Genomic DNA, 26,162 nt, shown 5'->3' with positions numbered 1-26,162 from the left:
AGCTGAATACGAGTCTGGGTACCAAATCAGCGTACTCGTTTGATGTAATTACATCGATATGGGATGAAACAAGGATGGATAATCGTTAAGAAGATCAATCGTAATTTCAAAAATATACAGACTAGGTGGTTTGTCCACAAAATCCTGAATCTTTTAACCTATCATTTAGTGCCAAGCTACGGAAGAATCACATAAATATCCCCCCTCGAATTCAAAGTTGCCCCCCAAGCGTATTTCACATGGCGCATAATACCAGCATTATCATCACATCAGATTGGCGTACTATACAAAAGATTATCACATCCACACAATACTGCGCAGCCCAGATACGAACTTCCCCTTTACTAACGCACTCTTTTTTTCCCATAATGTTTATTTTGTATATCACGTAACGTCCCCTTCATCGTCTACGACTTCCGAGTTCATGTGTATAAAATATACTTCTCGATACATATCGCTTCTGTGAGGGCTCGCAAACACTCTCGTTAATACTTCCACCATGGCGCCGTCACACGAATCGGGGTCCTGTCTGTGGAATAGAAGGATGCACAGGAGTTTCATTTTCGCGATTGGTATTTTGTATGTTCATCGTTTCTTGCACTGGAGGGGATTGCGCGCTCAGCGATAAGATCTAATCTTGTCTGAAGATTTTGATCCATTATTTGATCCCCAGGAATCTGGGAATCTTCTCTTTATATTCAACGTACCACGCTAGACATTAATTCTAACTATTCGCAGAAGTTTGCTCATGTTAGTTGTTTACTATCAATACGACTTGTCATCAATATCGAAATTCCACCTAGACACACTAGCACCAGGAGGGTTGGGCGTGGTGGGCGATTCTACAGCGACAGGATCAAATCCTTCAACCGGTGTAGCTTCGACAGGCTCAAAAGCAGATTCGACTAAGACGAAAGTTGAATTGGACCAGACGCGGGTTGCTCTGCTTCTCGAAACTCGGCCCTTACCTCATTTGCCCGCTCTTCTCGCACATTTTATATCTGTGTTACCCGCACCGTGGGTTTTCCGCTTCGTTGGAACCTCTGAAGCTAATGCATTGATCTCCTCTTCCTCATCTCTTTCCGGCCATGTCAAGACCGGAAAACTAGTCATTACCGAGCTCCCCGAGAAATATGCCATCAAAGACCAAGAGACTATAAGCATGACTCTTACAGATTTGACCTTCTACAGGGACTTTCTCGCTCCTGCAGAGTGGCTTCTGATGTTTCAAAGCGACTCAATGATATGCGCAGCCTCTGAGTATGACATAGAAGACTGGATTTCCAAAGATTATTCCTGGGTAGGTGCCCCATGGAATATGGCCGTAAAAGGTGGAAATGGAGGATTGAGTCTCAGGCATATCCCTCCCATCCTTAAAATCCTCGAAAATGAAGTTCGTGAGCCCGGTACTCCGTGGGAAGATCGTTGGATATGCGATCGCCTCATAGCATCAAATGCTGCCAAAATGCCTGGACCAGATGTAGAAGCCAAATTCAGCGTGGAAAGCCAGTGGTATGAGAAGCCCTTTGGTTATCATCTTATAGGAAGTGGTAAATTCTTGATTCCAGCCGTCTGGGATAATAAAGAGCGCAGAAAGCATATTCTGGAATATTGCCCGGAAGTCAAAATTGTCCTGGATATGGATTTGAGCAGAGAGAAAGAGAAATTGGCCAAGGAACTCGAAGAACTGAAATCTCCAAAGGCTGCCACGGAAAAGGAGAAAGAGAAGGTAGATGGACCCAAGTAAATCAACATAGGAGGCAAAGAATTTAAACTTGTAGAACACCCAGCAAATATATATAATACCCACGAATAATGATGTTGAAATTGATACACAAATCAAAGATACAATTACAATTACAATTACGGATCATTCTATTGGCATGAAAATGGAAAGATCATCATGACAGTACTAGCTAGCTGACGAAGGGACTCTCACGCCATCCAGTATAGATCTTCGCAGGCAACACAACTCACATATGGAAGCTTCCTGGATTGAATATTTATATAGGGATTTTGACACAAATATATCGCCCGGCCAGGTCAATCGGAGAAACTCTAATAATTTAGGTCACAGCACTACAACTAACGCCTGTAGAACGACGCTAAACCTTATTCGCGTAAGCATAATTTTTCAGAACATGAAAAGCTTCCTAAATCCTATAAACGCTCTTGCTGCAGCGTTCGAATTTTAACATCCGCTCAGACTTTCGATCCGTAAGGAAAGCGCCCGTTCCTAATCCATTAATGGCATTCGTACAAGATCCCTCAACCATGGCCGAATCTCAACCCACATCCTCCTCCACAACTCCCCCACCAGAATCTCCCACCGCGGTAATAGATTCTTCACTTTTCTCACAACGATCACGGCGTCAATTTGGTCTATTCATGGGTGGTGCAGCATTCGTTGGTCTTTCGGCTTTTGTCACTCGCAGAGCACTCGTACGAAAATATAAGATGATGCTGCCAAAATTCTACACACCTAGTAATCGGGTTCATGAAGTGGATGGATCCATGGAGGCATTGGAAGCATTGAGTGTAGCGACTATCAATGTGGCCAGTATCAGCGTAATGCTCAGCGGAGGACTACTATGGGCTTTCGATATCTCGACGGTCGGTGACCTAAGACAAAGATACCGGGCAAAGATGGGATTGCTCGCTCAAGAAACAAACCCAGAGGATGAGAAACAAATGGAGGAGTGGGTAAACGCAATGATGGTTAAATTAAATATTGATCCCAAGGAGTATTCTGCTGAGAAGGAAGAGAAGGGGGAGAACGCTCTCGGCAAAACCGGGGAGCAGCTGGGTGATGGTACGGAACAGTCCAAGAAATCATAGAGTCGGAACGGGTTCGGCGGCTACAATACAATAGAGATTGGTGGATGTTGAAATGACGGCAAGGACAACCTTCACAATCAAGACAGCCAGTAAAGCACCAGAGACAAAAATACCCTGGCTTAAACCAAAACACATGCGGGGCTGAAACACATTTGCGGTAATTGGCGCGAATACATAAGAAACAACTTGCTTTTTCAATGCTTGTTTTGTAAGCGTTCCTTCAATATTTCTTTTGCCATCGCGTTTTGCGGTGTAGAAGCTCTTCAGCCGAAATGGTTCTCATTGGGTCATTAAGAAAGATGCGTGCGAGCATCTCAGCCACATGCAAGGGCACACCCGTAATATGGGTACCTATGTGAAGGTTACCTTTTAGCACACGGTATTGAAATATGACAAGTAAATCAATACTGAATGATTCGCAAAATTTCGTCAAGAGGTCGCTTCAATGTTTACCACATACTCCACTTTAAAAAGCTTAAGCTTCAGCATTTCGAATAGTAGCAGTCTTTATGGATTGCAAAGTTCTAGGACGTCGGTATGTTCTTGTAGCGCGGCCCTCAAAATGGGCTCAGCTAGGTCATCGAGTCGTCGTTCAGTCTCCGGTGCTGAAGATTGCAAACGAGTCACACATACCTGTGAGACGATTCAAAGGCGAAGATGAAAATTCGGTTTGTTTCATGCCCGTACAAGATATCGAAAAGGATGGGAGTATTGCCTACAAAAATGCAGGGATCGCTACGGAGGCCACGCAGATGGATGCTCATGGCATGGCATTGATTGAAAGCGACTCTGAATTCGAATACCAACCTGGTGACCGATTTTGGCTGCTCATTACTGCCAAGGGAGATGGCTACGAAAATGACGTTCCTGTCATTAACCTACGAACTATGAAAGCAGGATCAGTACCGAGTTCTCACGTGTGTTGGTTTCCAAAAATGCGCGGACCCGAAAATGAAGTTTGGACATTTGGGGGCAATATCAGAAAGCTCAAACTCCATGGCAGGAATAATTTTACTCTATGGATTTGGGGCATACGTCAATATTTGGATGGAAAGCACGCAACGACTAAATATATTCAAATACCTGAAAGAAATGTCAACACTGATGAACAACAGTGGTTGAAATCCTCCAGCGCTCGATCCCTATTTTCTCACATCTATAAGAGCATGATAAAAGATTGTCAACAGATAATTTCCCCAACGTTGTCTCTACTTCGAGCAACGAATTGCAGTATTTTACCAAGAAGCTTACACACACCACACATTTCGCCATGTATGAACGACCCCCGGCTATTGAATGAAAATGAAAGTTTTACACCGAGGCTGGTATCTAGGGATTTGGTTGCTGTCTGGAAAAATATCACGAATCTCGCGTCGAAAGGAACACCGAGGCCGATCCAGAGTAGTCTCATACACCCACAGAGAATCCTATCCTCACCCGATCGTAGGAAATTTCGTCGAACGGAACTTGATGATACTCGGAGTGATTTGGGTCATTTCGAAAGCACTGCTAGATCATCCACCGGGTCTCCTTCCTTGGCCATGGAGAGTAGCAAATTTCGTGTTCCCAGCGATGATATCATGGAGTTATTAGCGGATCGGGATGGAGGAGGCATACGTTGCGCTTTACGCCTCCTTGATTGGACACGAAAGCAGGTCGAAGAGAGTCGGGCGAAAGACGCAGAACATTCTAGACTTTCGGTCGCACATCCACTTCTTAGGAGAAACCCTACAATACTGTCGGAGAGATACCAGAAGAAGAGAAAGCTGTCAGCTATTACAGAATTGTGCGATAGTGGAGAGGACGAATGCGAGTGGTCACTCCGTTTTACTTCGAAGCATTATCATCCCGACAACAGGAAATGCATCCTAACGAAAAATATTCGGGAGCACGAGCATTGTGTCTCGTCATTACGGCCACTTCCCAGCAGTGCAGGTCCCTGTCTTCTTACTGCAGGCGCACAGGAGCATCAATGTTGTATCTGGGAAGATGAAGACACGAAAAACTTGCCCGTTATCATGAAAGAATTTGATGATGTGAAGATTGTGGAAGCTGCAAATAACTGCATGCTTAGTCATGAAAGGGGCATTGAAATCCCAAATCAATTCAGGGATGAGAGCAAGAAGATCAAGGAGGAGAAATGGGCTCCACCATATATATATGAAGAATTGTATGGCGGGGAAGGAAAATGGTTAAGGGATGAGCTTGCTAAAGGAAATTATCGTGACGAAGTTCTTGGATTAAGGAAGATGCACGATGTTAATCAGAATCCTGATCAAAACCAGGAGGAGCACAGGCCTGAGGATTGTGTTGGCTACGTGTGATGGCTACTAAATTCTAAACAAATATTAGCTAGCAAATTTAAACGATATTGATACCCTATCATACGGACTCATCGTCATCTACCAGCACAGGCGCTGGTATATTTTTCAGATGTTGAAAGTTTGAAATAGCCCACCATACGATAGTCAAATTTAAGTTATTATAGTTCCGCATTTCCTATTTCCATATTCTCAGTCGTGATTTTCGAAGTTCCCACCAATGTCAGCTGCCAATTATGACTAAAGTCCAGAAGCCCGGAAATGAATAACACAACACCTCAGAAACCCCTGCAAAATTCTTCGCATTTCCCACTTACCGCGCCTACCTACCGGTATCTACGTATTTACTTGCAGAAGCCCATGCAGCATCCTGTGTAAGAGGCGTTCACGCCACTTGCACACGCTTCTTAAAAATTCTGCACTGTGTGACCCTGATTCCCAAGCGGACTGGGAAATCCTGACAGCAATCATACGATCAGCATGTGGAAATTTTTCGCCATGCGTGCCATTGTGTGGCGAAACAGGAAAATTCAGCCGCAGAGCTTGCGGATGGATGCGGTGGGATGCACTGGGTTATGTATCATGCAGCGGCTTCTGAAAGGGTGGCCGGTGTGGTGTTATGGCTTGATGGAGTGGTGATTGAGACTTGGAATTCGGATAGGGATGGATAGGGAGGGAGATGCAGATGCAGATGCAGATGCAGGGGATTGAACGTGCTTTGGAAGGGAAGGATCTTTTCGTTGAATGTAAAACTTGGTTCTAGTTCAGCTTCTGGTCTAGGGGAGAATAATTAGGGGTATAGTGGGGTAGGAAAGACAGACTAAGTGAGGGGTTGGAAAGTTGAAACTGGAGTTCTGGAATATTTGACGGGTTAGCCGCTCTAAATTCGTAATTTATTTTCCTAGGTTGTGGACTATGCTTTTAGGGTCTAGTATGGTCTAGTTTGGTCTTCACCGATTAGGTCTGGGAAAGGGTTTTTTTGGGGAGGGAAGGGGTCTTGGCCGGGGAATGGGAATGTCACTTTTTGGGCTTGGTGGAAATTACGGAGTTGATGGGGCGGATAGATGGTATTTATAGAAATTGTGATGTATACGTCCGGAGCTTTGTTTAACTTGGGGTTTGGAATCTTGTACTTTTGAGCAGCAGAAATGGTTGAACATTTTGATGTATCATGCACGGATTGACAGTCATTGTGCGTGTAGAGGTGTAAGTAGAGAAAGAGATATTCATGATTCATTGTCTTGTACAAGTAAAAGATCTCAGCGATTCATTCCACTATCCCATCAAGCCTAATATTCTATTTCATCATGCTACAGTTCGTCGTATATTGTTCGTCGTGTATCTGTTCCTCGTAATTCTGTTCATCATATATCTCCATTATCATTATCATAAAGTATATCTCATCACTTAACGCCCAAATCTGGCTTTTCCTTATGATGCTCTGTGTGTTGACCCAGATTGCGCCTCCAGATGGCGCGTCTATTGATCTGATATTAGCCATGAACGTAGACTGTACAACATGATTACGATAATTCTGGTAGATTGAGACGGGAAAGGGAATCTTCGCACATACCTGCCGCTTCCGTCGACGCATTACCTGTACTTTCGATTCTTTGACCACTTTTCCTCCATGGTTGTAGCTTATATCATTATTCGTCGCCGCCTTCTTGTGACACACCCCTCGCTCCCTATCTTCCTTCATCCTGAAATATTCTCTATTCGATTCATGATTCTGATTCCGAAGGTTTCTTGGCCCATAGAAATTGGGATTCCGATAAAACTGGGGGCACACCGGCTTGTCGGGCTGTGCTGTCAAATGACAGTATACAGGTATTTGATCTGCAGGAGGTATACATGCGCTGAGCGTTTTCTCAAATCCGTTTCTCAGAAATGAGCCTGGCGAAGAGTAATCCTGATCGGTATCTATCTTGAAACAGAATTGGAAATCATGCCTGAGAGCTTGGTCGTAGATTTCGAGGTGATCGCATTCGTCTTCGGGATAGAGGAGTTTCTGAAATAGAATGGAGTAGTTGTAGCAACCTCCCAGGTAGCCGAAGCAACGGTCTTTTTCTGGCTGGGGAAGCGTTTTGACTTTGCCGGCCAACCTCTGAAACGCACCGAATGCCAGATGAAGAATTTTGAGGGCCTCGTATACATGGAATGATTTAACCCTAGAATCGATAGAAGCCAGCTCCATGACCTCCTTGGTAATGTCTGTGACCATTATGATAGAAGCTGCTACAAAGTCATACATTTCCTTCAACTCGTGGTTTGTGACCTCTTTCATTCTTCGATAATGCGAGAGGTAAACCTCCTCCCGGGACTTCAACTCTCTAAGTAATGTGATGACTTCGGAGCTAGAACGTGGAAGATGTTCTGGGTATTCACCAGTGATGACATTGTTTAAGAGACGCATGACGTTGGTTATTGAGGACATTGTCTAGACTTCCGATTAGCTTTCTGTCCTTCATGGTGTATAGGAGCTTTTAGCTTACCTCTCGGTGCGTCAGCCGAATTGTAGATTAGGGCAGTATATTAGGTTCTGAGTTCAACGTAGTTGATGATTGTATGTAGGCGTTGATTGTTCAAACTGGCCAACCTTGATCAGAATATGGCACAATTAATTATATATCGGTGGTGGATAGCACATAGAGAGTACATAGATGATTCCCTGCATTTGCTTCACTGAAAGCGGGGTGAAGAGGAATGTCTGATCTGGGTGCCTTGTAGGCCAATCAATCCTATCGCGTCATGGATGACCATGTCTCGAATGGAAATTCCTTTCAATGACCAAGGAGTAGGCTGGAACATGGCAGTGAAGTATCGTTCTGTACCTCTACTTCGACGCCGGAATTGTACCCAAATGTCGTTATTTCTGGATGCCAGCAGTCTTCTCGGATGTTCAATCGGTCTATAATTGGCTGAAATTGTGTGACAACTTTCCCCCAGCAACAAAAGCCACTGGGGCAAGGGCTGGAACTTTCTCAACCTCTACGACTCGCTCAAAATTACCAGATTAGGAGATATTCGACTTCAACCAATCTGACATTGAATGTTTGTTTTGTCTGTAAGATATTTGCGAATGTCGCGGTTACAAATAACAACTCAAGGGATCTCGATGACTTTCCTATTGGGGCTTGAAATTACAGCCACTCAGTGTAACAGTACCACTGCACGTAGATATTTCGAGTTGAAAATGGCGGTGATCGGACACATTGAATTTGATGTATCAAATAATGCCGATTAGCAAGGGGTAATTAGGCTCACTTTAAAGATATCGTCCATATCAGTATCGAACATTCCAATACTTGTGACAAGATAGAATTCATATTACAGAATTACAGATCTCCAAGGAATTGGACAAATCTCGGGACAAAGGAGAGACAAGGCGATGGAGGGACCGGTCAGCTCCCGGTGAATCTAAGCGATATCTCGGCGAGGTTACCAGGTCCTCGTGAACCACAAATAAAAGGAGATAAAAAGAAGCATAAAAACCAACATTAGCAGGGCAATCGAACTCCACTAATGTCCGTGCGGAGGGATTTAAGTCCAAATTTACCCCACTATGTCGCATGTTGCTTCTCAGCCAAATTAGACAACGATGTTAAAAAATCGGCAACGCTCCCCCTCCCTTATTTTAAGAAGGGGCAAAAGTTATTTCTTGCAACGGATTCAAACCGATGATACTCAGGGTAACTCCCTACACAGGGCTCGAACCTGTAGCTTCAAGATTTCGTCATGTAGGATAGAGTCCTCTATAGAAGTCTTGCGCGCTACCATTGCGCCAGCAGGGAAATCAGATGATTTTTGGATGGTGGCGGCGCCTAAATTTGGAATATGTATATATAAAAAAAGTTGTTTTTCAGAGCTATTATACACCATGATTGGCTGGTTCGGTCTGTAATCCAACCAATTAGTTCCACAATATCCGAGGTACACTCCGAATTTCATCCGATACTCTCTCGGATCAGAAGCACAACTTTGAAGGAATGACAACTTGTCTACAACTTGCCGATTACCAAGAAGACTCGATCGAGACTTGTCTACTCTGTAGAAAATAGTTTCAAAGGCTCCGCTGGTCCTTTGATGCTAATCCTATTGAGGCTAGAAAGCTACGAGACAGAGCATTACATGCATTTGTTCAAAAACAATGACATTGCATTTGGAATCGTGAATACAGGGTTTCAGAAGGGCGTGATTGACAAGAAGGCTTGCTTGACACCTTTCAACGACACAGGTAGGAGTAAGATGATGCATTTGGAATCACAATACAAGGTTTGTGCTAAGGGCAGTAGCTCTTGCGAACATGGTCATTATTAACTGCTGGGTTGAGCTACAAAATATCTCCATATTCCTGTTTGGATATTTAAATCCTACTACCCCGCGATATATACCATTGCCGAAGCCGTCCCCTACCTCGAATATTCAAGACTATTTACATACCTAGGTACGTACGAAATGCCTCAAACATCTACACACGGCACAGAGAGTGCAGCAAACAAAGCTATCGGCGGCATTCCTACTATCCATTATTTCGATTTCCAATCTCGAGGTCGAGGTCAGGTAGTTCGATTGTTGCTCATCGATGCAGGAGCTGCATTCAAAGATATTCGGTACACATTCGAAGAATGGCCAGAACATAAGAAAAATGGGAAAATTGCGGAGATAAATCCTACGGGAAATATACCAGTGGTCGAGATGCCGGACGGAAAAATCTTGACACAGAGTTATGCTATCCTGAGGCATTGGTCAAGATTGCTAGGCGCATATGACGGGAAGAATGAAGATGAGAAATATTGGGCCGATGCAATCTGCGATATTGTTGTTGATTGTAAGCGAACCCCCTTATCCAAATGCCTTTCCAAAAATACTCACAAACAATTTACAGGGCGAACTCTGTTCATTTCGGCTTTCTTCTCTGACAACCAAAAAGAGGATTATCCGAAACATCAACAAGGCGATCAGAAGAAATACCTAAATGCAATCGAAACACATCTGAAGGGCTCGGAGCTTTCGAAAAAGGGTCCTTTCATAATTGGCGATGAAATCACATATGCAGATATGGCTTTATATCAATTACTCCATGATGAGAGTCTTACTCAAGATGGACGAAAGGGACTGAAAGAGTATCCGAGATTAGTACAATTAGTAGATGCTCTGGAGGACAGACCAAACGTCAAGAAGTTCTTGAATAGTGATGCTTACCTGGGCTAGGCATTGAGTATATATTGTCAGATATGCTTTCTAGTATCATCAATCAAACATAACTTTTATCTCGATTTTTGTTCTTCCAGAGAACATTCATATGGTATTTACTACAAGGTAAAACTGATGGTCCAGAACCTTTTCAATCCATGTCATATCTTCACTGAACATAGATGATGCACTCTTAAGTATTTTGAACTTATTGAAAATGAATTTGAATAGTCAACGTTGATTCAATTAGGTACTGAAGATTGGTGTATTACCTTAGTTGTACAGAAAATGATGTGGACACGGGAAGGTTTTGAAGCGGACAGTAGGCACTTGCAAATTCCTGACATGTAAGTAAATCTTTTAATTTCCGGCCGAGTTAGCACCAGTTAATCTTGGAATACATGACATGGCAAGAGAAATCATCGATGTTTGAGTTGTGATGAGAGATCGAGTCTTGAAGAGAATCCGACGTGGGGCGAGAACGAATTGGGAAAGTGTAATTCATCGGAATGGGACGGAAATTGCTACAACTCTATTTGTTGAAAATTGATGAATGGGAGCACTGAAACCAACTTGAAGATCATAATGATGAAGGGGCTCTCTGCTCCTCGATTTGCGGTGAATATATATGATGGATGGAAATGTCTTTGCATCATAGAGCTACATAGCTAGTTGTGACTCTAGCTGGTAACACCATCCCATGGATATTGTCTGACACAATCATAGATGTCTGTAGTTGTTGAGAACTTAAGAAATGATCGTTATGCCACCCATTGAGATGACTATTTCTATGTCGTCCTATCCTACACACGACCAAGATTTTAACAAGATTCTTTTGTTGTTATAAGCGGCTTCCTGACCGCCTGTTGCGTGTTACCGGCATCATCGGCATCGATGACCTTGAGGAGAGCTCTCTGGCTCTTTGCGGTACGTCTTACAAGGTCGTTACAACATAAATTGCTCTCGTATCGAGGTATTATAATAATAATAAGGTTCACTTATCAAGGAGTGGGGCAAATCGTCAGTGCCCTGTTCAAGCTCTGGTCACAACATAACATTGTTGTACGAACAACGGAAGGATTACTAAAAATGATCTGCCACGATATGTCAAAATACATATCTCAAGCACGTCGTTTGCTTGAGAGCCCCGCTCCAGCTCGACCAGCTCATAGCTCTTACGAGATTGATGGTCAAGATATAGCTTCATCCATAAAGCTCTATCCTATGTAGGAGGTATCAATCCATTCTACGTCAGCTTACATCTTCAACCAACAACGTCCTTGCTTATCAAGGGGTAACTCGGATGCTATCATGCATCCTGTCGTGGGTGGTATTCCGACCTGCCTCATTCAGTATGGCATCAAGGTCAAGGAACTAGGGTCTGCAGATCTCGGAAGGGGTAGATGCAGCAGTCCCTGCCAAGGTATAAATCATGGAGAAAGCTCTTCAGCCTTTTGAATTGAACCCGTTCATCATCTCAATTGATCTCATTCATTAGAATGGTGAGAACGAACATCTCCGGCCTTGTTGCCCTCGTGGTGGCTCTCACACCTGTAGTGAGTGCAATTGTTGTACCACGCCATTTGGAGGTCCACGAAAAAAGGGAAAGTTTACACCCGAGGTGGTCGAAAAAAGATCGTGTAGAGTCACACAAGCTTTTGCCTATGCGCATTGGCCTGACGCAAAACAATCTCGATAAAGGACATGACCATTTAGTGAAGATGTGAGTAACATCAATCGAGACAGGAGAAGCTCGGAATTAACCAGCGCTTTATAGATCCGACCCTGCATCTCCACATTTCGGACAACACTGGACTGCTGAAGAAGTCATTGAGGCTTTCCGTCCCACTCAGCAAACAGAAGACGAAGTTCGAAAATGGTTGATTGACTCTGGTATCCCAGCCGGACGTATCACTCATTCGGATAACAAAGGATGGTTTGCATTCTATGCGACTGCTGAAGAAGCAGAAAATCTGCTGTATACCGAGTACCATGAGTATGAAGATTCGGTCACTGGTGGTGTTATGCCCTCATGCGAGACATATCACGTTCCCAAGGATATCAGAAAGCACATTGATTACATCAGTCCCGGTATCAAACTTCTTGCACCGATTGGACACCCAAAGAACAAGCTGAAGCGAAATGCTGAGATGTTGGAGCATGAAATCTCCAAAAGGAATACACATGGGCTACTAAGAAATGCTAAGCACAGCTACAATGGCACCAATGCCACGGGTTTGAGCACTTGTGATATTGCTATCACTCCTGCTTGTGTTGCTGCACTTTACCAAATACCACCTGCGACCTTGTCTCATCCAAACAATTCCATGGGTATCTTTGAGTCCGAGCTCCAATTTTACACTCAAAATGACCTTGATTTGTTTTTCACAAACTTCACAAAGCACATTCCAAATGGCACACATCCAATCCCAGCAAACATCGATGGTGGAATGCAATCAACAACTGATCCTTATTACGCTGGTTTGGAAGCGAACCTCGATATTCAACTTGCTTACCCGATTATTTACCCACAGCAAATCACCCTCTATGAAGTTGACGATTATATCGTACAAGCGAATCAGAATGATACTTACACTTTTGGATTCAACACTTTCTTAGATGCACTAGATGGAGTAAGTTTAACATTACGATCAAAATTCAGTAACCAATAAGCTCACACCTTCTAGTCATACTGCAACTACACTGCCTACAATGAGACTGGTAACGATCCATACTTAGACCAGGCCTACCCAGATCCTCTTACTGGAGGATGGGCAGGATCACTCATGTGCGGTACCTTCACACCCACCAATGTGATTTCACTATCATACGGCGGACAAGAATCCGATCTCCCAATCTCATATCAAAAAAGACAATGTCTCGAGTATATGAAACTGGGTCTCCAAGGAGTATCATTCCTTTTCGCCTCAGGCGATTCCGGTGTCTCAAGTAAGTCTAAAACATCGGCTGATTCGGGCCCAACTTTCTTTTCCTCGTAAAAGAAACTAACATGTTGATTTAGACTATCCGGACAATATTGACGGCCCAACCGGCTGTCTCGGCCCTGATCTCAATATTTTCAACCCGACTTGGCCCGGTACATGTCCATACGTAACAGCCGTCGGCGCCACAAAAGTTTATCCCGGAAATTCCGTCTATGACCCCGAATCCGCCGTCAACGATCCTGCCGGCGATCCATACTATAACAATTATTCTTCCGGAGGAGGGTTTAGTAATATCTATCCGATCCCTGATTACCAAGCTAGTTTTGTAGCAAAGTTTTTCAAGGACTATAATCCACCCTATCCTTCTTATAGCGCCTTGAGCAATGACACTGAGGACATTCAGACATTACCTGATATCGGTGCTTTGGCAGGGTCCACCGGAGGTATCTACAACAGAATCGGAAGGGGTATTCCTGATGTCGCGGCTAATGGGGATAACATTGCTGTGCGTCTATCCTATCTTATCCTGAAATCGTGATCTAGCTAACGAGCAATAGATGTACAATGGAAACGAATTTGAACTCAGCGGCGGTACATCAGCCAGTGCACCAATTTTCTCCGCTGTCATCAATCGAATTAACGAAGAGAGAATCAATATCGGAAAGGGACCAATTGGTTTCTTGAACCCGTCATTATATGCTAATCCAAGCATGTTGAATGATATTGTTAATGGAACAAATCCGGGTTGTGACACAGTGGGATTTTCGGCGGTGCCTGGGTAAGTCCTCTGTTTTTACTTTCTTTTCTATGTGTCTAGTGTGAAAAGAGGTTCGAAAGATAAAGTGCTAACCTAATGATTGATAGATGGGATCCAGTCACAGGCCTTGGAACACCTAATTACCCAAAGATGTTGGAGTATTATTTGAGTTTGCCATAGTGTGGTTTAAAAAATCTGGGACTTTGAGATGATAGAATCATATGTTATGAGATAATCAAAACGGTAGAATTATATCAAGAATAAATTGAATATCTATATGAACAATGTCATTATCCCAATGAATGAACAATGAGAACAAGGGCTATTCTTAATCAACATGTACAAAACACAAGTCGTTGTATCACTATTTCTTTTGACAAATTGTTGTATTCGCAGCACATATTTGAGATCTTTCAGCTAACATGCCAGAATTGTCAGCATATATAACTGCACAATAACTTCAAGGCGAACCATCAACTGGCTCTGAATTTATGATCATCAAAGGAAAGAAATGTACGGGAACTCTATTTTCTCCTTGCTCAACAAAGAGCGTTCCTTGCTTCAAAATGGATCAAGCATGTCCATTTCTAAATCGTTTAATGGCTACATTATCCAAAAAATCAAGGGGATATACAAACCACAAACCACAAACCGCATACCCATCAAAGGGGTTCCCACCCCCACTCCCCAAACATCAAACCATTCGGATAATCCACCAACACCGCCACCCCATCCCCCAAAGTCCTTCTCCTCTCCCAATCCGCCAATTCTCGCTGTGCTCCCCCATCGTCTACTCTAATTCTTATATTCATCCTCTCGATACCTAATCCCTCTGCCACCAACATATCCTTGATCTCATAAAATGACATGCCAGGGTGTAAACCACGTAGATATATGTTACCGACTTGTCTCTGGAAGAGATCGTTTTCTATTACGTGGCAGATGAGGATAGAGGGGAGGTATTCGGGTGGTATAACGGCCATGAGTACAGGATTATCAGGACCAAGTTGGAGACCTCTGGGGAGATTGAGAGGAGGGAGTATATTTTGACGTGGATATGGAGGTGGCCGTGGGGGTGCAGGAGCACGAGGGACTGCGGCGGGGAGTCTCGGTGGGAAGTAATTTATCGGCTGTGGAATATCAGGGTCGGGCTGAGGTTGCGGCTCGACGGGAGGCTGAATGTACTCTTCGTATGCGGGAGGCTCGGGGTAGTTGGGTGCGGGACGCTCGAGGCCTTCGCCCCATTCGGGCTGCGGCATGACTTCGCCTTCGGGGGCTTCGAGCTAGTAGGCTGGAAGATGCTCGTCCGCCTCGGCGTGTGCTACTGCTCGGGGATCAGGAATTTCGGCTCGATTTACGTTGCGGCGGTCGGGTTGTACTTGTTGTGGAGGTGCTGGTGCTGGTTCTGCTGCTTGTTGATTGGGGGCTGGAGGATGATGAAGTTGCTGTAGAGGTGCTGGTGGAGGTACTAGACGGGGTTCTGGTGGTCCGGCGTCAAGGTCCAATTCTGGATTTGCGAAAACGGGAGCCCTTTGAGGAGCGGCTCGAGGACGTATTTCCTCGAGAGGAGCTGCTGGAAGAGGTGCTTGCCGGGGAGCAAGAGGAGCGGGTGCTGCTGCTGCTGGCTCTGGTGCCGGTTGAGCGGCTGGCTGAGCGGCCGCCGGATCTGGTGGAGGAAAGCCAGCTTCAATGTTAGCCTGAGAAAGGCCAGCTCTTGTGATTTCAAACAACGTTGCAACATCTGGTCTGTTCGAGGGCTCAATCAAGAGACATTCGTAGATAGCATATAGCAAGCTTCGACTGTATGGAAGTCCCAGATCCCTGTTCATCCTCTCCCATCCATGGGTTTTACTCATTATAGTAGGCCCTCCATTAACTAGTCTAGGTGTACCATGACTTCTTTTTGCTTCAAGATCGTTCCAATTCACCGATGTCTTACAGTGAATTATACAGAACATTATCAGACCAACTTGCCAGACATTCGTTTTCGATGTATAGACGACCGATTGAAGTGTATTATCTTTTCCAGCCTTGTGATGAGTGAACCGACTTTGCAACCATGGTCTTGTGTCCCTCGTATCGCGCGCGCGTAATTGTTCTGGGGCACGTGAATTGACATTTCCTAAATTACAATGTTTTCGATGGTATCCTTCATTCTGAGGAATCTTAATTTTAGCCGCTCGTCGAAAAGAACCAGGCACGTAGCCTCTATCTCTTGAATTTGTTGGATGCGGGAACTTCTTGATGTAAATATTTTGTGGATTGAGATCAAAATGGACAATGTTGAGATCGTTCTCCCTAGGGTCATATTGTCGACGGTAATCAGCCGGATTTTCGGTACCGTGTTTCATGATAAGTAGACTCCGAGCAAGGCAGTGAAAGATCTCCCACGATCTTCTTTCAGAGACCTTTGTATGTTGCCTAATGTTCCAATTTATGAAATCATCGAGGTTACCATCACAATATTCCAATATCATTTTTTCCACTTGCCCTACGTCCTGGCTCAAATAGTTTTCCCTTCATCTACCCAGGCTCGCTTGAAGAGCTTCACAATGTGATGGTTATGACCAGGTGGAAGTAGCGCTTGTAAATTCTCATAATGTTTGGACTCGTCTGACAACTTTTGTCCCCTCGGGTCTTCCAAATTATGATCCGAGCAAGGACGTTGCTTCACAACTATATTCTTTTGCCCAAATTGCGTTTCCGCTCTCCAAAGGCCTACTAAAGAATCACCCTGACTTGAGAGAATTCTTACACCTTCATATATCGGATTCAATGGTTCATTCCACGTCCAGGCCTTGTCAAGCCATCGTCTCCGACGACGCCGCAACCCAATGTCACGAAGTGCAAGGGGGTTTCGGGGCGCTTTTATATCCGGTGGCATCCCAATATGCTCGGCAGGATCTGGCCCTTCGTAGAATTCGAGGTCCTGGTCAAGGTCGGGATCGTAGACATTCTCTTCTGCCATGATATGTCATGGACATTCGATATGCCACGTGAAATAACATAAGTTGTTTCAATTGAAGTGCAGAAAAGAAAGAGATGAATTGTCATCTGTAGTGTTCGAGGCAGGGTTCATAAATTGTTGAACAAAGCTTTCTTTGTGAAAGGAGACAAAAGAATGTGACAAGGCTCTTTTTTTTCTTCAGCAGCCGCTCTAAATGAACGGTTCTATTTCCGGCGGCTTTGATCTCTTCTAATTAATTAGTCGGACTTGGAACGGAATAAGAGACGGAAAGGCTACGCAACTTCTGCAAAATATGTTTATGATGCAAAATTCGATTGTGCATTTATTCCCACGCCCAACTTTATGTTTAGCAAGTTCTGATGTATGGAAAGGAGCCCTATGAATAGATCAAACATTTTAAGGTTATCATCAACACACATACCAAGGGAAACTAAAGTTAGTTGATTTGAGAGCATATGAGAATGGGACCCGAGTGGATTTCACAATCCTCAATTTGACATGAAAGCTTAATTCATTTAGATGGCTTTTACTGACAGTAATTCCCTTGCTCCATTTCTAAATATGTACTAAATGCCTGCCTCAGAGCCAGCTCTGTAAACGACATCTTACGGGGATGTACCGTTTTAAATAGTGAAGTGAGGAGATGAAGTTTGGTGTTCAGATCACATCACAGAATCACTGTCATTCTCCTAACCTTAGTCTTGAATGGCGGGTTTGGTGGCTGTGGTCAAGGACCCTTGGTAGTATTGGAAGAGTTTGGCATATTTTGGGGCATAGTGACGTCGAGTACAACACTTGAGTCTTCAACGCACTCATCAGTGGTGGGCTTTATATCCACGCGCGTGGGTTCAGTTGCGGTGTCCTTCTCATCTATGATTGGAGTGGATCGAACAACAGTCGTGACTTCCTTCAGTGGTATTCCATCCGTAATATCTTTCAGAGGCGAACCCTATATTTAGTTAGTACTGCTGGTTGAAAACTCACCTATGTCAAACAGTTGAACTATGGCACAAGACAGGGAGTTCTTACCTTATCAGGAGCAAAATCTGTAGGTGGTCGCGACGGCATATCTTCAGGGGCTAAAGCGGGGGATGCCAACTTTAAAGCCGAGTTTTTCTGGAGATCGGCTTTTACTCTATGTGTATGGTTATTCGAAAACTTTAGTGCTTCATCAATTTCACCTGTTAGCTCTTTGATATCTGCTTCAAAGAGTTCATCTTTTGACATATTGAGCCTGGCTCCCTCAGCCTTTTCGGCCTCTTTTTGTTTTGTATTCCCTCCAACCGAAATCCACAATTCTTCTAATTCGTCTCTCCATCCCAAGGCATCTGCTAGTTTCCTGACGCCACTATCGCAATCACCAAGAACAGCTACGTCATCCAACCTACTGCCAAAATCTCCCACGGAGATCATGTTAAACAGTAGTCTTGGAACCGTCTCGGGGGCAAGGGTTGGCAATGTTGCAAATGGCTGAACACTCAAGCTAGTACCCATCACAATGACCAGATCAGCAGTAGCGGGGATCATTTTGTGAGTGTGAAAGGCTTCCGGTAGTTGTTCGCCAAAGAACACAATATCTGGTTTAACTAAGCCACCACATTGTGGGACCAAACAAGTCGCTGGGTCTGCATCTTCTATAGCTTTCTTCATCAAATCGTCGGGGTATTCAGTCTTACAATCAATGCACCTCTGCGTAGCGAAACTTCCATGTGCTTCGATGACCTTTTCCGAGGAGACTCCGGCTCGACGTTCCAAACAATCAATGTTTTGTGTGAAAAGCATTCTGAGTAATCCTTTCTTTTCGATCAACGCAACGAAAGCATGTGATACTGTAGGGTAGAATTTGCCGGGATAGAGTTCTTTTGCCAGAACATAGAAAGGAGCTGGATTTTCGCGGAAGAAGTCGATATCGAAAACGGCTTCTGCATAAGGAAGATTTAATTCGGCAAGATTGGCGTATATACCGGTCTCTGGTGAACGGAAATCTGGTATGCCCGCACTAGTGGATATGCCAGCTCCTGTCAAGACAACGATGTTCTTTGCTTTGCCACTCTTGATGAATTCCGCAATTCCTTCGATTGAGCGGGCTGAGAGCGTATGAGGAGGATCATTTGGATTGATTTGAGGTTGAGACGCTTCTTGACCCATGTTCGCAACACTTTTGGTGTGAATATCACGCTTTGGCTTGGTTGAATGGGCGAGGCTGATCACGCCTATTGTGGATCTGTGAATATTTTCTTATGACTTTGTAAAAGTGTACTTGGGCAAGTAGAGACCGCAGGAAGAAACTGAATGGTGTTTTGAAAAGCGACCCTAGATGTTTTTGGAGATTCACAGGTGTAGATATACTGGTAGACAATTGTACTGACAATGAGGGCAAAGATCAAAACATCAAATTGCACCAGAGACAAAGTGCAATAATAAGCCTGGGTAATTCTCGTGCTGACTACATGACTATACATCCAATGAAACAATCACAAAAAGAAAGCACCAAAAACCCCGATAAGCGATAAGAACTGTCACGTGCCTACTCGCACTCCATGAGTGAGAAGAAAGAAAAAGAAAGAATTCATCCACGGATTTATTATTATTAAAGAGGGAGTATTATTTAGGGCTTCTCGTGTCAAGTTATATGATGCCATAAACTCGACGCTTTTTATGATTTATTTGTATTGGAATTCTATTTCTATAATCCACCTCACAATCCTGTATTCCATCGCATCTTAATATCGGTGGGTTTATGTAATAATTTATAATTTCTTTGATGTTTTGATGTACGTACCCCTCTGCTATCACCCTCACCCTCGCATTTGAACCAATCAAGTCACAGGATTTTCTACCACCTTCATAAGCCATTTCCTGTTTCTACCCTTTCTCTCCCCCATCACTCCAAACAAACTTTCCGATACTTAGGCAGCCGAATTCCTTGACATTTTCGACCATCAACCACCAACCATCCATCCATCATCTTTGCATCTACTCGTATGTACGTACGTACATACATTGTTTACCCCGGTAGATATGGAAACTTCAGCTCTACCGTTCTTTACACTTTGTACCCCTTGATCTGCTTGATTACGAATTACCTCCAAGGGATACCAAGCCCTCAGCCACACCAGCCCTACTTTTGAGAACGATGAGGCTACAGAGCTGCCACCAGTCAATCTTACCTAGGTACCTCTGACAGTGGATGACGGATGACGCCGTAAATACAATTGCCTCCAAGACATTCATTGCTTTCTTGGCCGGTAAGCTTATTTAGCCTTAAGAACGTCCAACGCTTCTCTTCTTCTCATATTCCATACAAGAGAGGAGAGATTTCGATGCATGTTCAATTGCCCTAAGGATATCTAGTACTATCGTTGACTTGCTTGCAAGCCGATGAATTCATCTCGTTCGAAAGGAGACACAAGGTCATGCCGGCGATCCCTTTGACCTCATTGAATACTACAATAGCCAATAATAACACCGTCACAAATGCTACAAGTGATGCATTGCAAGTCGTATGCGCATGGCCTGTATCTGGTCAGTATGGGCCAGGTTCCCGGGTTCTGTAAGCTTCTCCAACTCACTACCAGTCTCCCCAGAAAATCCACTCCACTCTATGAAAAATACTGCAAAAAAGCGCCAGGCTCCTAACTTCTAAATTCTTCCTTCTACAGATACTATGTTCTCGTAGCAGCATGTGTTTTTCTTCGAAAACAACAATGGCTGAAAGAAGCTTGTTTGGCAGCTGCATTGCTTTTCCCCGCCGTTGCTGCACTTCATGGAATAGTCCTTGCAGCTGTCCATGTGGATGGTGAGTACCTTCTTGAAAGAAAAACAGTCCCGTTTGTTTGACAGATCATGATTTAGGTGCGGTTGATATGGACATATACGGAGCTTTCCAACTATGCTCCATAGGTGTTCTAGCTGCACCGATAACTGTAAAGCTATCACGAACATACTTTTTTGAAACACCTGGCCGAAATACCATCTTTTTATGGACTGGATTGATATTCGCTGGTAAGTATCAATCTTCAAGTTTCATGAGTATCTGCTAATATCCAATCTCCTTACAAGGTCTGTTGAGTTTAACTGTGGAATTCATTAGGATAAACACAAGTCCTTGCTTGACCGATGGTGACGGACATCCAGCCTACTTCACTCTAGGAAATTTTACCTATGACTCGACATGTGGTCTTACGTGTGATGTCATCTCTGGTCCTTTCTCCCCGATGCGTGGCGGCTCAGCGAATAATATCTACGTCATTCCCGCACCAAACAAGCTCACCTTCGACACTGTTACTCTTCTCTCGGCCGCATGCTGCATTCCTGCTATACTCTCACTTGTGTCTATGTGGAATAAAATCCGTGAGACAAACTGGAACAATCGTTTCGGTCACAAAGAAGAACCGATTGATGCGCCGATTGAGGGCACCAACAATGCAACTGTTGGAAAAATGAAAGAGGTCAATAGCTTGATTAGATTCTTCCTAAGTGCTATAGAGGTTCCCGTATTCGTAGGAGCGGTGCTGGCTATTCTCATTCTTGGGGAGAGAAACTTTTTCAGCCAACAAGTCGCATATCAAACTGAGCCTATAGCAACTATCGGTACGTACCTACCTTCATATGGACATGATACATTGCTGACTCTAGTTGCCCTTGTTTATAGGTCAATGGGCACCCATTGTCGGCACTGGCCTAGCAGTTTTTGGGTCCTTATACCGTCTCTTAGCAGCAAATATAGAAGCAGACGAAGAGGAAGTATATCACAATGCTTCAAAGCATCTCGAGCTACAAAAGCAGGGAATTGGTCTCGGCATTGCCCCAGAGCCAGAGCCATCTCCAGGTGCCAATGAAATAATGCGTCAAAGCCTTTCGAATAGCAGTGGAAGAACTTCTCACGAGATAGAGCATCACGAGATAGCGCAAACTTCAAGTAACCGGCCTTCACTTGGCCTGACCAAGTCGCCATCAGACGTGGGAAACAGACGGAAAGTAGCCAATGTTTTAACTGCGATCGGTAACTATGTCGGTACTGCGGCGGAATTCCGTCTAGACGACTCCGAATTCAAACATGGAAAGGCTGTTGACTTTCCAGAAATCCCTGGAGAAGATCAGCGAAATCCAAAGCTTCCACATATAAGGGAAGCGTACAATCAAACCCGCGATGCCGATGGAAATATCACTCCCATTCTGCGTCCTTCTCGAGCACCGAGCATAAATGGTAGTATTATCTCGGGGCTTGACATTGAGTGTGGCGCAGGGACTGTCGAACCCTCGTCACCTCAGTCGCTAACGTCCCAATTCTCTCCTTCGCCAGCAAACGGTGATAAGACAAGGGCACGCCGAGATACCCTTGAAGTTCCCTCGCAGGTTCATCATAATCTTACACGATATGATACCTCTAGATCTGAGAGTCAGACCTCGCCCCTCATTGTAGTCTCGTCCGAAACAACAATTATACCTTCTCTAATACATCCACCTCCTCCAAAGCCTCCCACACCACCTTGACCCCTAAGCGAACCGAGGAAATACACAAATGAATATCTCGGACGCCTTCCAGAACAAGCTTTTTCTTGCCGTTCATGAATCCAAATAATCTAGACTCAGTGACTCTAGAATAAGTTTTGTTTTCATATGTTACAGCGATCCACAGAATCCGGGTTATATGGCATGTACGAAAGTAGTCCCACTTTTTGATGCTTACTATGTTGGATTTTATGAATGGGATTGTTCATAAAGTGAGATCATATCACCTAGCTACTATCAACAAATCAGAGGGCTAAAAATGGAACTGCCATCATGCGCCCGAAAGTTCCAACAACCATGACAAACCGTTGCAACTTGATGGACTCGGGTAATAGACAGCAAGCATATTTTTTGAGGAGAAGCTTAGGGTGGAGGTTGTCCGGAGGAAATATTCCACTCCAAGGTAGTCTCAAAATTTAATAAATTTGGGACGGGAACTCGGCCACTTTTAGCCAAGACTTGGATGCTTTTATCGCAAATTCAATCTTGGTCGGCAGTCATTTCCACCTAGAACGTTACAATCTAAATGAAGAATAAAGTTCAAACAGCCGGAGAGTCTTGTTTGCTACTCCCATGGGCCCGTCTCCCGAGCGTTGAAAGCCTCGGTATATGCTCCGCAAGCCTACGGCACGCCTCTCCCCCAATTCATTAGCCGCGAAGACTTATCAACCGCTTCCAAATCCGTGTCAGCCTAAGGAACCAAAGTCGCAGGATAATCAAACAATCGTACGTAGTAGGCGTGCGTCATTTCGACGACCATACCCTTCACCGGGGGTATGATGCATGCCAATTTGGTGTCGTTCGTTTTGGATCTCTACGCAAGTTGTCTCAATGACGGACATCTGCAACTCATTTGGTGCCTTTTCGCTTCAACTGTGGGGAGCACTACTAGAGTACACAGTCCATAAGAGTGCGTGGAGTTGGTAGTTCGATCGTCAAGTCAATCTTAAAGCCAATTTTGCGCGAACCGCACCCCCACATTTCTTCTGTGCATTCAAATCTTCTCTTGCTCCTCAATAAATTCAAGTCCAATGGGCCTCTCGTATTCACTACTATAGCTCTGTGGCGTTAATAGACTTCCCGATTACAAAATGTATGTCCATCTTTCCGTCTCGCTTGGTACCTTAGCTTCCTACCGGCATTAGCTCGTGTACTAAAGTCAAACCAAACTTTTTTCATCGAATCACAAACGTCATTCACGCGTACCTGAAGATCTTACCTTTATTAAGTGTGATGGTAGTTATATATCCACTTGCGAAGAGTCTTTAGCAAAATACCATACTGGATAGCAATGACCGAATGCACGAAGTTGCATGCATATGTATAGATATGGAGAAAACTTCTAGTACATTCATCCCGTTTTTTAGGTGGGATTTCTCGATATGAATACATGTAAATGTCATTAAGTTCCATGAACAATATGGTCTGTTGCGGAGAATTGATGTCTTCAAACATAATCGATTGTGATATCTGGGCTCGTCGTTCACTGTTATATATTGGCGGAAGATCGAGGTCCTGAAATCGGTGACTTTACATCACGGCGCGATGAATGATTTTCATCAAGGCTAAATGTTGTTCAGCTGTGATTCTTTGTGTCTTTGTGGGACTTTCGTGGCTGTTCGTTTCCCTTAGAGTCATCGTCCGTTTATTTATAACGAAATCTTGGAGTTTTGATGATTATTTGCTTACGATGTCACACGTAAGTTCTTCCTTCAAAATTCTTTCACTTGACTAAGATAATCATTTTCTATACACTCTCTATGGCGCAGCAGTATTGCAATCTGTAAGATTTAGGGGTGGACAACACACCGATCAGAGTTCACGTGAAGATCTCCCCAGAGCTCTTCAGGCATGGTGGTTTGATGAGTAAGTTGACCAGATTTCTTGTCGAGGAAACTTGCCATTTTGCATTGTTACATTCTGACTTAGAGGCCGACTCCTGAACCATCGTTAACTCATTGCTCAGAAGCCTTTATGCCCTCACAACTCTTTTGGTTCGCCTTTCCATCTCTGTATTCCTTCTCAGATTGTCTACTCGCTCACTACATGAGAGCATCATCTACGCGACCCAAGCTCCTGTCATTACTTTTACCATAATTTTCATTGTTCTCGTTGTTTGTGAATGCACCCCATTTGACTATTTCCTGGAAGCAATATGAGAGTGCAACAGGATTCTGCATAGATAGTAGTATAGTTCCAGCAGCCAGCGTAGGACATTCCGTCGTAGGATTTACTGTGGACTGGACACTTGATCTCTTGCCTATCTGGATTATGTGGGATTCGAAGATGAGTGTGAAGGCCAAACTCTCTATTTCCGGCGTTCTTTCTCTTGGTTTACTGTAAGTCGTTGTCAAAAATATAAATCATGAAAAGATTCTGATATACAAATTAGAGCCGGAATCGCAACGATAATACGCATACCTTTTATCAAAGGCCTGCCGATCACGGATGATTTTCTATACGCAACCACAGATATAGCTATCGTACGTGCATCTGCGATATTTCAACCATGTTTTAATGTCTTCATACTAATTCTTATTTAGTGGTCCACCATCGAGCCCGGTCTCCAAATAATTGCATTCAGTGGCGCGACTCCCCGCCTTGTTCTCCGTCTCTTCTTTCCCCAAGCCTTCTCTTCACTTTATCCCATTGAACCTCGGGGTCAAATCCAACCATATAGAACTACTTATACCGAAAGACCAGATTATATATATATAATATCAATCTCATGGCCAATAAACAAGCTTCAACATATCGAAATTCAAATTCTACATATACGGCTTTTGATGAAGATTCGAGGGTTTCGAGTTTTACGTCGTTCACTTGCAGTACTTTGTTTGATAGTGCTAGAAGCTCTAGAAGTATAATTGGCATGGGGAAAGGGAGAATGGGGAGCGTGGTCGTGCTGGGGGGTTTGAGGATGTCGGGTTTTGGGATAAGAGAATCAGAGAGATGGAAGAGGAGTTCTGTTGTGAGGGATAACGGAGTGATAAGAGAGAGAAGAAAGTGGGGGTACATGTTGCGGTTGAAGAGTGTTACGGTTGAAGAGCCTCCGGATGAGAGTATACAGGGTATGCAGTTTGAGATGAGAAGCAAGACAAAGTCGATAACGGAAACAGAGGAGATGCAGTGACCTCTTGGGAGTGGGAGTGGGAGTGGGAGTATGAGTATGAGGACTTTAACAAACGATGTCTTTGAGAATAGGGAGTGGCCGTTGAGGCCCAGGTGTGATAATGTAAGGACTTTGGTAAACTCTAGATATTCTTCTATGGGTATGGGGCCCGCTGGGAATGTAAGAGATATGGTTTAGCTATTGAATACTTGGGAAAATGAGACAGGTTTTTGATCTGGTGTTTTGAGAGGGGTTAGATGAATTTAAACTCGAGCCGTGTTAGTAGACACCGGTTGAAGTTTTGTCGTGTATAGAAATATAGACACAAGAGAGGGAAACATTAGATTTCAATAGAATAATAAGAGATGACTTGAAAGAAATTTCTTGTCTGGATTTTTATCGGGACTTTCTCATTCGATATTTGAAATAAATCTATTGTGAAGGCCAGAAGAAAGTAGAGGGCTCGCAGAGTTACCTCTCACTTAAACAGAAACTATTCACCAGATTCTCC

The 26,162-nt window shown here is 44.0% G+C and overlaps 12 protein-coding genes across 12 annotated transcripts; 7 read left to right on the top strand and 5 right to left on the bottom strand.

Annotated features, from left to right (window-relative positions):
- Positions 1 to 499: 499 nt before the first annotated feature.
- On the top strand, positions 500 to 1,747 carry EAF01_009272 (uncharacterized protein; the record flags this gene model as incomplete). Its single annotated transcript, XM_038917528.1, has 2 exons — positions 500 to 579; positions 739 to 1,747. The coding sequence occupies 2 exons, from the start codon at positions 500 to 502 to the stop codon at positions 1,745 to 1,747; spliced, it is 1,089 nt and encodes a 362-aa protein (XP_038767133.1).
- A 527-nt stretch (positions 1,748 to 2,274) lies between these two features.
- Positions 2,275 to 2,838, top strand: EAF01_009271 (uncharacterized protein; the record flags this gene model as incomplete). Its single annotated transcript, XM_038917527.1, has 1 exon — positions 2,275 to 2,838. The coding sequence occupies one exon, from the start codon at positions 2,275 to 2,277 to the stop codon at positions 2,836 to 2,838; it is 564 nt and encodes a 187-aa protein (XP_038767132.1).
- A 509-nt stretch (positions 2,839 to 3,347) lies between these two features.
- On the top strand, positions 3,348 to 5,162 carry EAF01_009270 (uncharacterized protein; the record flags this gene model as incomplete). The annotated part of the gene is made up of 1 exon (XM_038917526.1): positions 3,348 to 5,162. One exon carries the CDS (start codon positions 3,348 to 3,350, stop codon positions 5,160 to 5,162), a length of 1,815 nt encoding a protein of 604 aa, XP_038767131.1.
- Positions 5,163 to 6,386: 1,224 nt separating this feature from the next.
- On the bottom strand, positions 6,387 to 8,209 carry EAF01_009269 (uncharacterized protein). Its single transcript, XM_038917525.1, has 4 exons — positions 7,994 to 8,209; positions 7,655 to 7,749; positions 6,733 to 7,599; positions 6,387 to 6,638 (listed from the first exon to the last, which is right to left on the bottom strand). The coding sequence occupies exons 3-4, from the start codon at positions 7,594 to 7,596 to the stop codon at positions 6,591 to 6,593; spliced, it is 912 nt and encodes a 303-aa protein (XP_038767130.1). The 5' UTR covers positions 7,597 to 7,599; positions 7,655 to 7,749; positions 7,994 to 8,209; the 3' UTR covers positions 6,387 to 6,590.
- Positions 8,210 to 9,174: 965 nt separating this feature from the next.
- EAF01_009268 (uncharacterized protein) lies at positions 9,175 to 10,438 on the top strand. The gene is made up of 2 exons (XM_038917524.1): positions 9,175 to 9,990; positions 10,048 to 10,438. The coding sequence occupies exons 1-2, from the start codon at positions 9,618 to 9,620 to the stop codon at positions 10,371 to 10,373; spliced, it is 699 nt and encodes a 232-aa protein (XP_038767129.1). The 5' UTR covers positions 9,175 to 9,617; the 3' UTR covers positions 10,374 to 10,438.
- Positions 10,439 to 11,854: 1,416 nt separating this feature from the next.
- Positions 11,855 to 14,237, top strand: EAF01_009267 (uncharacterized protein; the record flags this gene model as incomplete). Its single annotated transcript, XM_038917523.1, has 6 exons — positions 11,855 to 12,078; positions 12,133 to 12,988; positions 13,043 to 13,304; positions 13,378 to 13,805; positions 13,858 to 14,078; positions 14,165 to 14,237. 6 exons carry the CDS (start codon positions 11,855 to 11,857, stop codon positions 14,235 to 14,237), a joined length of 2,064 nt encoding a protein of 687 aa, XP_038767128.1.
- A 482-nt stretch (positions 14,238 to 14,719) lies between these two features.
- EAF01_009266 (uncharacterized protein) lies at positions 14,720 to 15,316 on the bottom strand (the record flags this gene model as incomplete). Its single annotated transcript, XM_038917522.1, has 1 exon — positions 14,720 to 15,316. The coding sequence occupies one exon, from the start codon at positions 15,314 to 15,316 to the stop codon at positions 14,720 to 14,722; it is 597 nt and encodes a 198-aa protein (XP_038767127.1).
- A 24-nt stretch (positions 15,317 to 15,340) lies between these two features.
- On the bottom strand, positions 15,341 to 16,534 carry EAF01_009265 (uncharacterized protein; the record flags this gene model as incomplete). Its single annotated transcript, XM_038917521.1, has 1 exon — positions 15,341 to 16,534. One exon carries the CDS (start codon positions 16,532 to 16,534, stop codon positions 15,341 to 15,343), a length of 1,194 nt encoding a protein of 397 aa, XP_038767126.1.
- A 26-nt stretch (positions 16,535 to 16,560) lies between these two features.
- On the bottom strand, positions 16,561 to 17,025 carry EAF01_009264 (uncharacterized protein; the record flags this gene model as incomplete). The annotated part of the gene is made up of 1 exon (XM_038917520.1): positions 16,561 to 17,025. One exon carries the CDS (start codon positions 17,023 to 17,025, stop codon positions 16,561 to 16,563), a length of 465 nt encoding a protein of 154 aa, XP_038767125.1.
- Positions 17,026 to 17,752: 727 nt separating this feature from the next.
- EAF01_009263 (uncharacterized protein) lies at positions 17,753 to 19,173 on the bottom strand (the record flags this gene model as incomplete). Its single annotated transcript, XM_038917519.1, has 2 exons — positions 17,753 to 17,974; positions 18,055 to 19,173. The coding sequence occupies 2 exons, from the start codon at positions 19,171 to 19,173 to the stop codon at positions 17,753 to 17,755; spliced, it is 1,341 nt and encodes a 446-aa protein (XP_038767124.1).
- Positions 19,174 to 19,790: 617 nt separating this feature from the next.
- Positions 19,791 to 22,521, top strand: EAF01_009262 (uncharacterized protein; the record flags this gene model as incomplete). The annotated part of the gene is made up of 5 exons (XM_038917518.1): positions 19,791 to 20,578; positions 20,688 to 20,824; positions 20,869 to 21,030; positions 21,088 to 21,618; positions 21,680 to 22,521. Exons 1-5 carry the CDS (start codon positions 20,442 to 20,444, stop codon positions 22,519 to 22,521), a joined length of 1,809 nt encoding a protein of 602 aa, XP_038767123.1. The 5' UTR covers positions 19,791 to 20,441.
- A 1,708-nt stretch (positions 22,522 to 24,229) lies between these two features.
- Positions 24,230 to 25,406, top strand: EAF01_009261 (uncharacterized protein; the record flags this gene model as incomplete). Its single annotated transcript, XM_038917517.1, has 6 exons — positions 24,230 to 24,238; positions 24,356 to 24,405; positions 24,506 to 24,657; positions 24,722 to 24,878; positions 24,932 to 25,022; positions 25,083 to 25,406. 6 exons carry the CDS (start codon positions 24,230 to 24,232, stop codon positions 25,404 to 25,406), a joined length of 783 nt encoding a protein of 260 aa, XP_038767122.1.
- Positions 25,407 to 26,162: the final 756 nt, after the last annotated feature.

This window comes from Botrytis porri (assembly GCF_014898465.1).
Source record: "Botrytis porri strain MUCL 3234 chromosome Unknown BPOR_013, whole genome shotgun sequence".
Lineage (NCBI taxonomy): Eukaryota > Fungi > Ascomycota > Leotiomycetes > Helotiales > Sclerotiniaceae > Botrytis > Botrytis porri.
Note: the sequence above shows the minus strand (reverse complement) of the source record. Positions and strands in the feature narration are given on the sequence as shown.

Excerpts from the sequence above, each read along its gene's own strand:
- EAF01_009269 (XM_038917525.1), bottom strand. The coding sequence starts at position 7,596 with ATGTCCTCAATAACCAACGTCATGCGTCTCTTAAACAATGTCATCACT. Across the intron at positions 6,639-6,732 it reads TGCGTCGACGGAAGCGGCAG|ACGCGCCATCTGGAGGCGCA; the intron begins GTATGTGCGAAG and ends TCAGATCAATAG.
- EAF01_009268 (XM_038917524.1), top strand. The coding sequence starts at position 9,618 with ATGCCTCAAACATCTACACACGGCACAGAGAGTGCAGCAAACAAAGCT. Across the intron at positions 9,991-10,047 it reads CTGCGATATTGTTGTTGATT|GGCGAACTCTGTTCATTTCG; the intron begins GTAAGCGAACCC and ends AACAATTTACAG.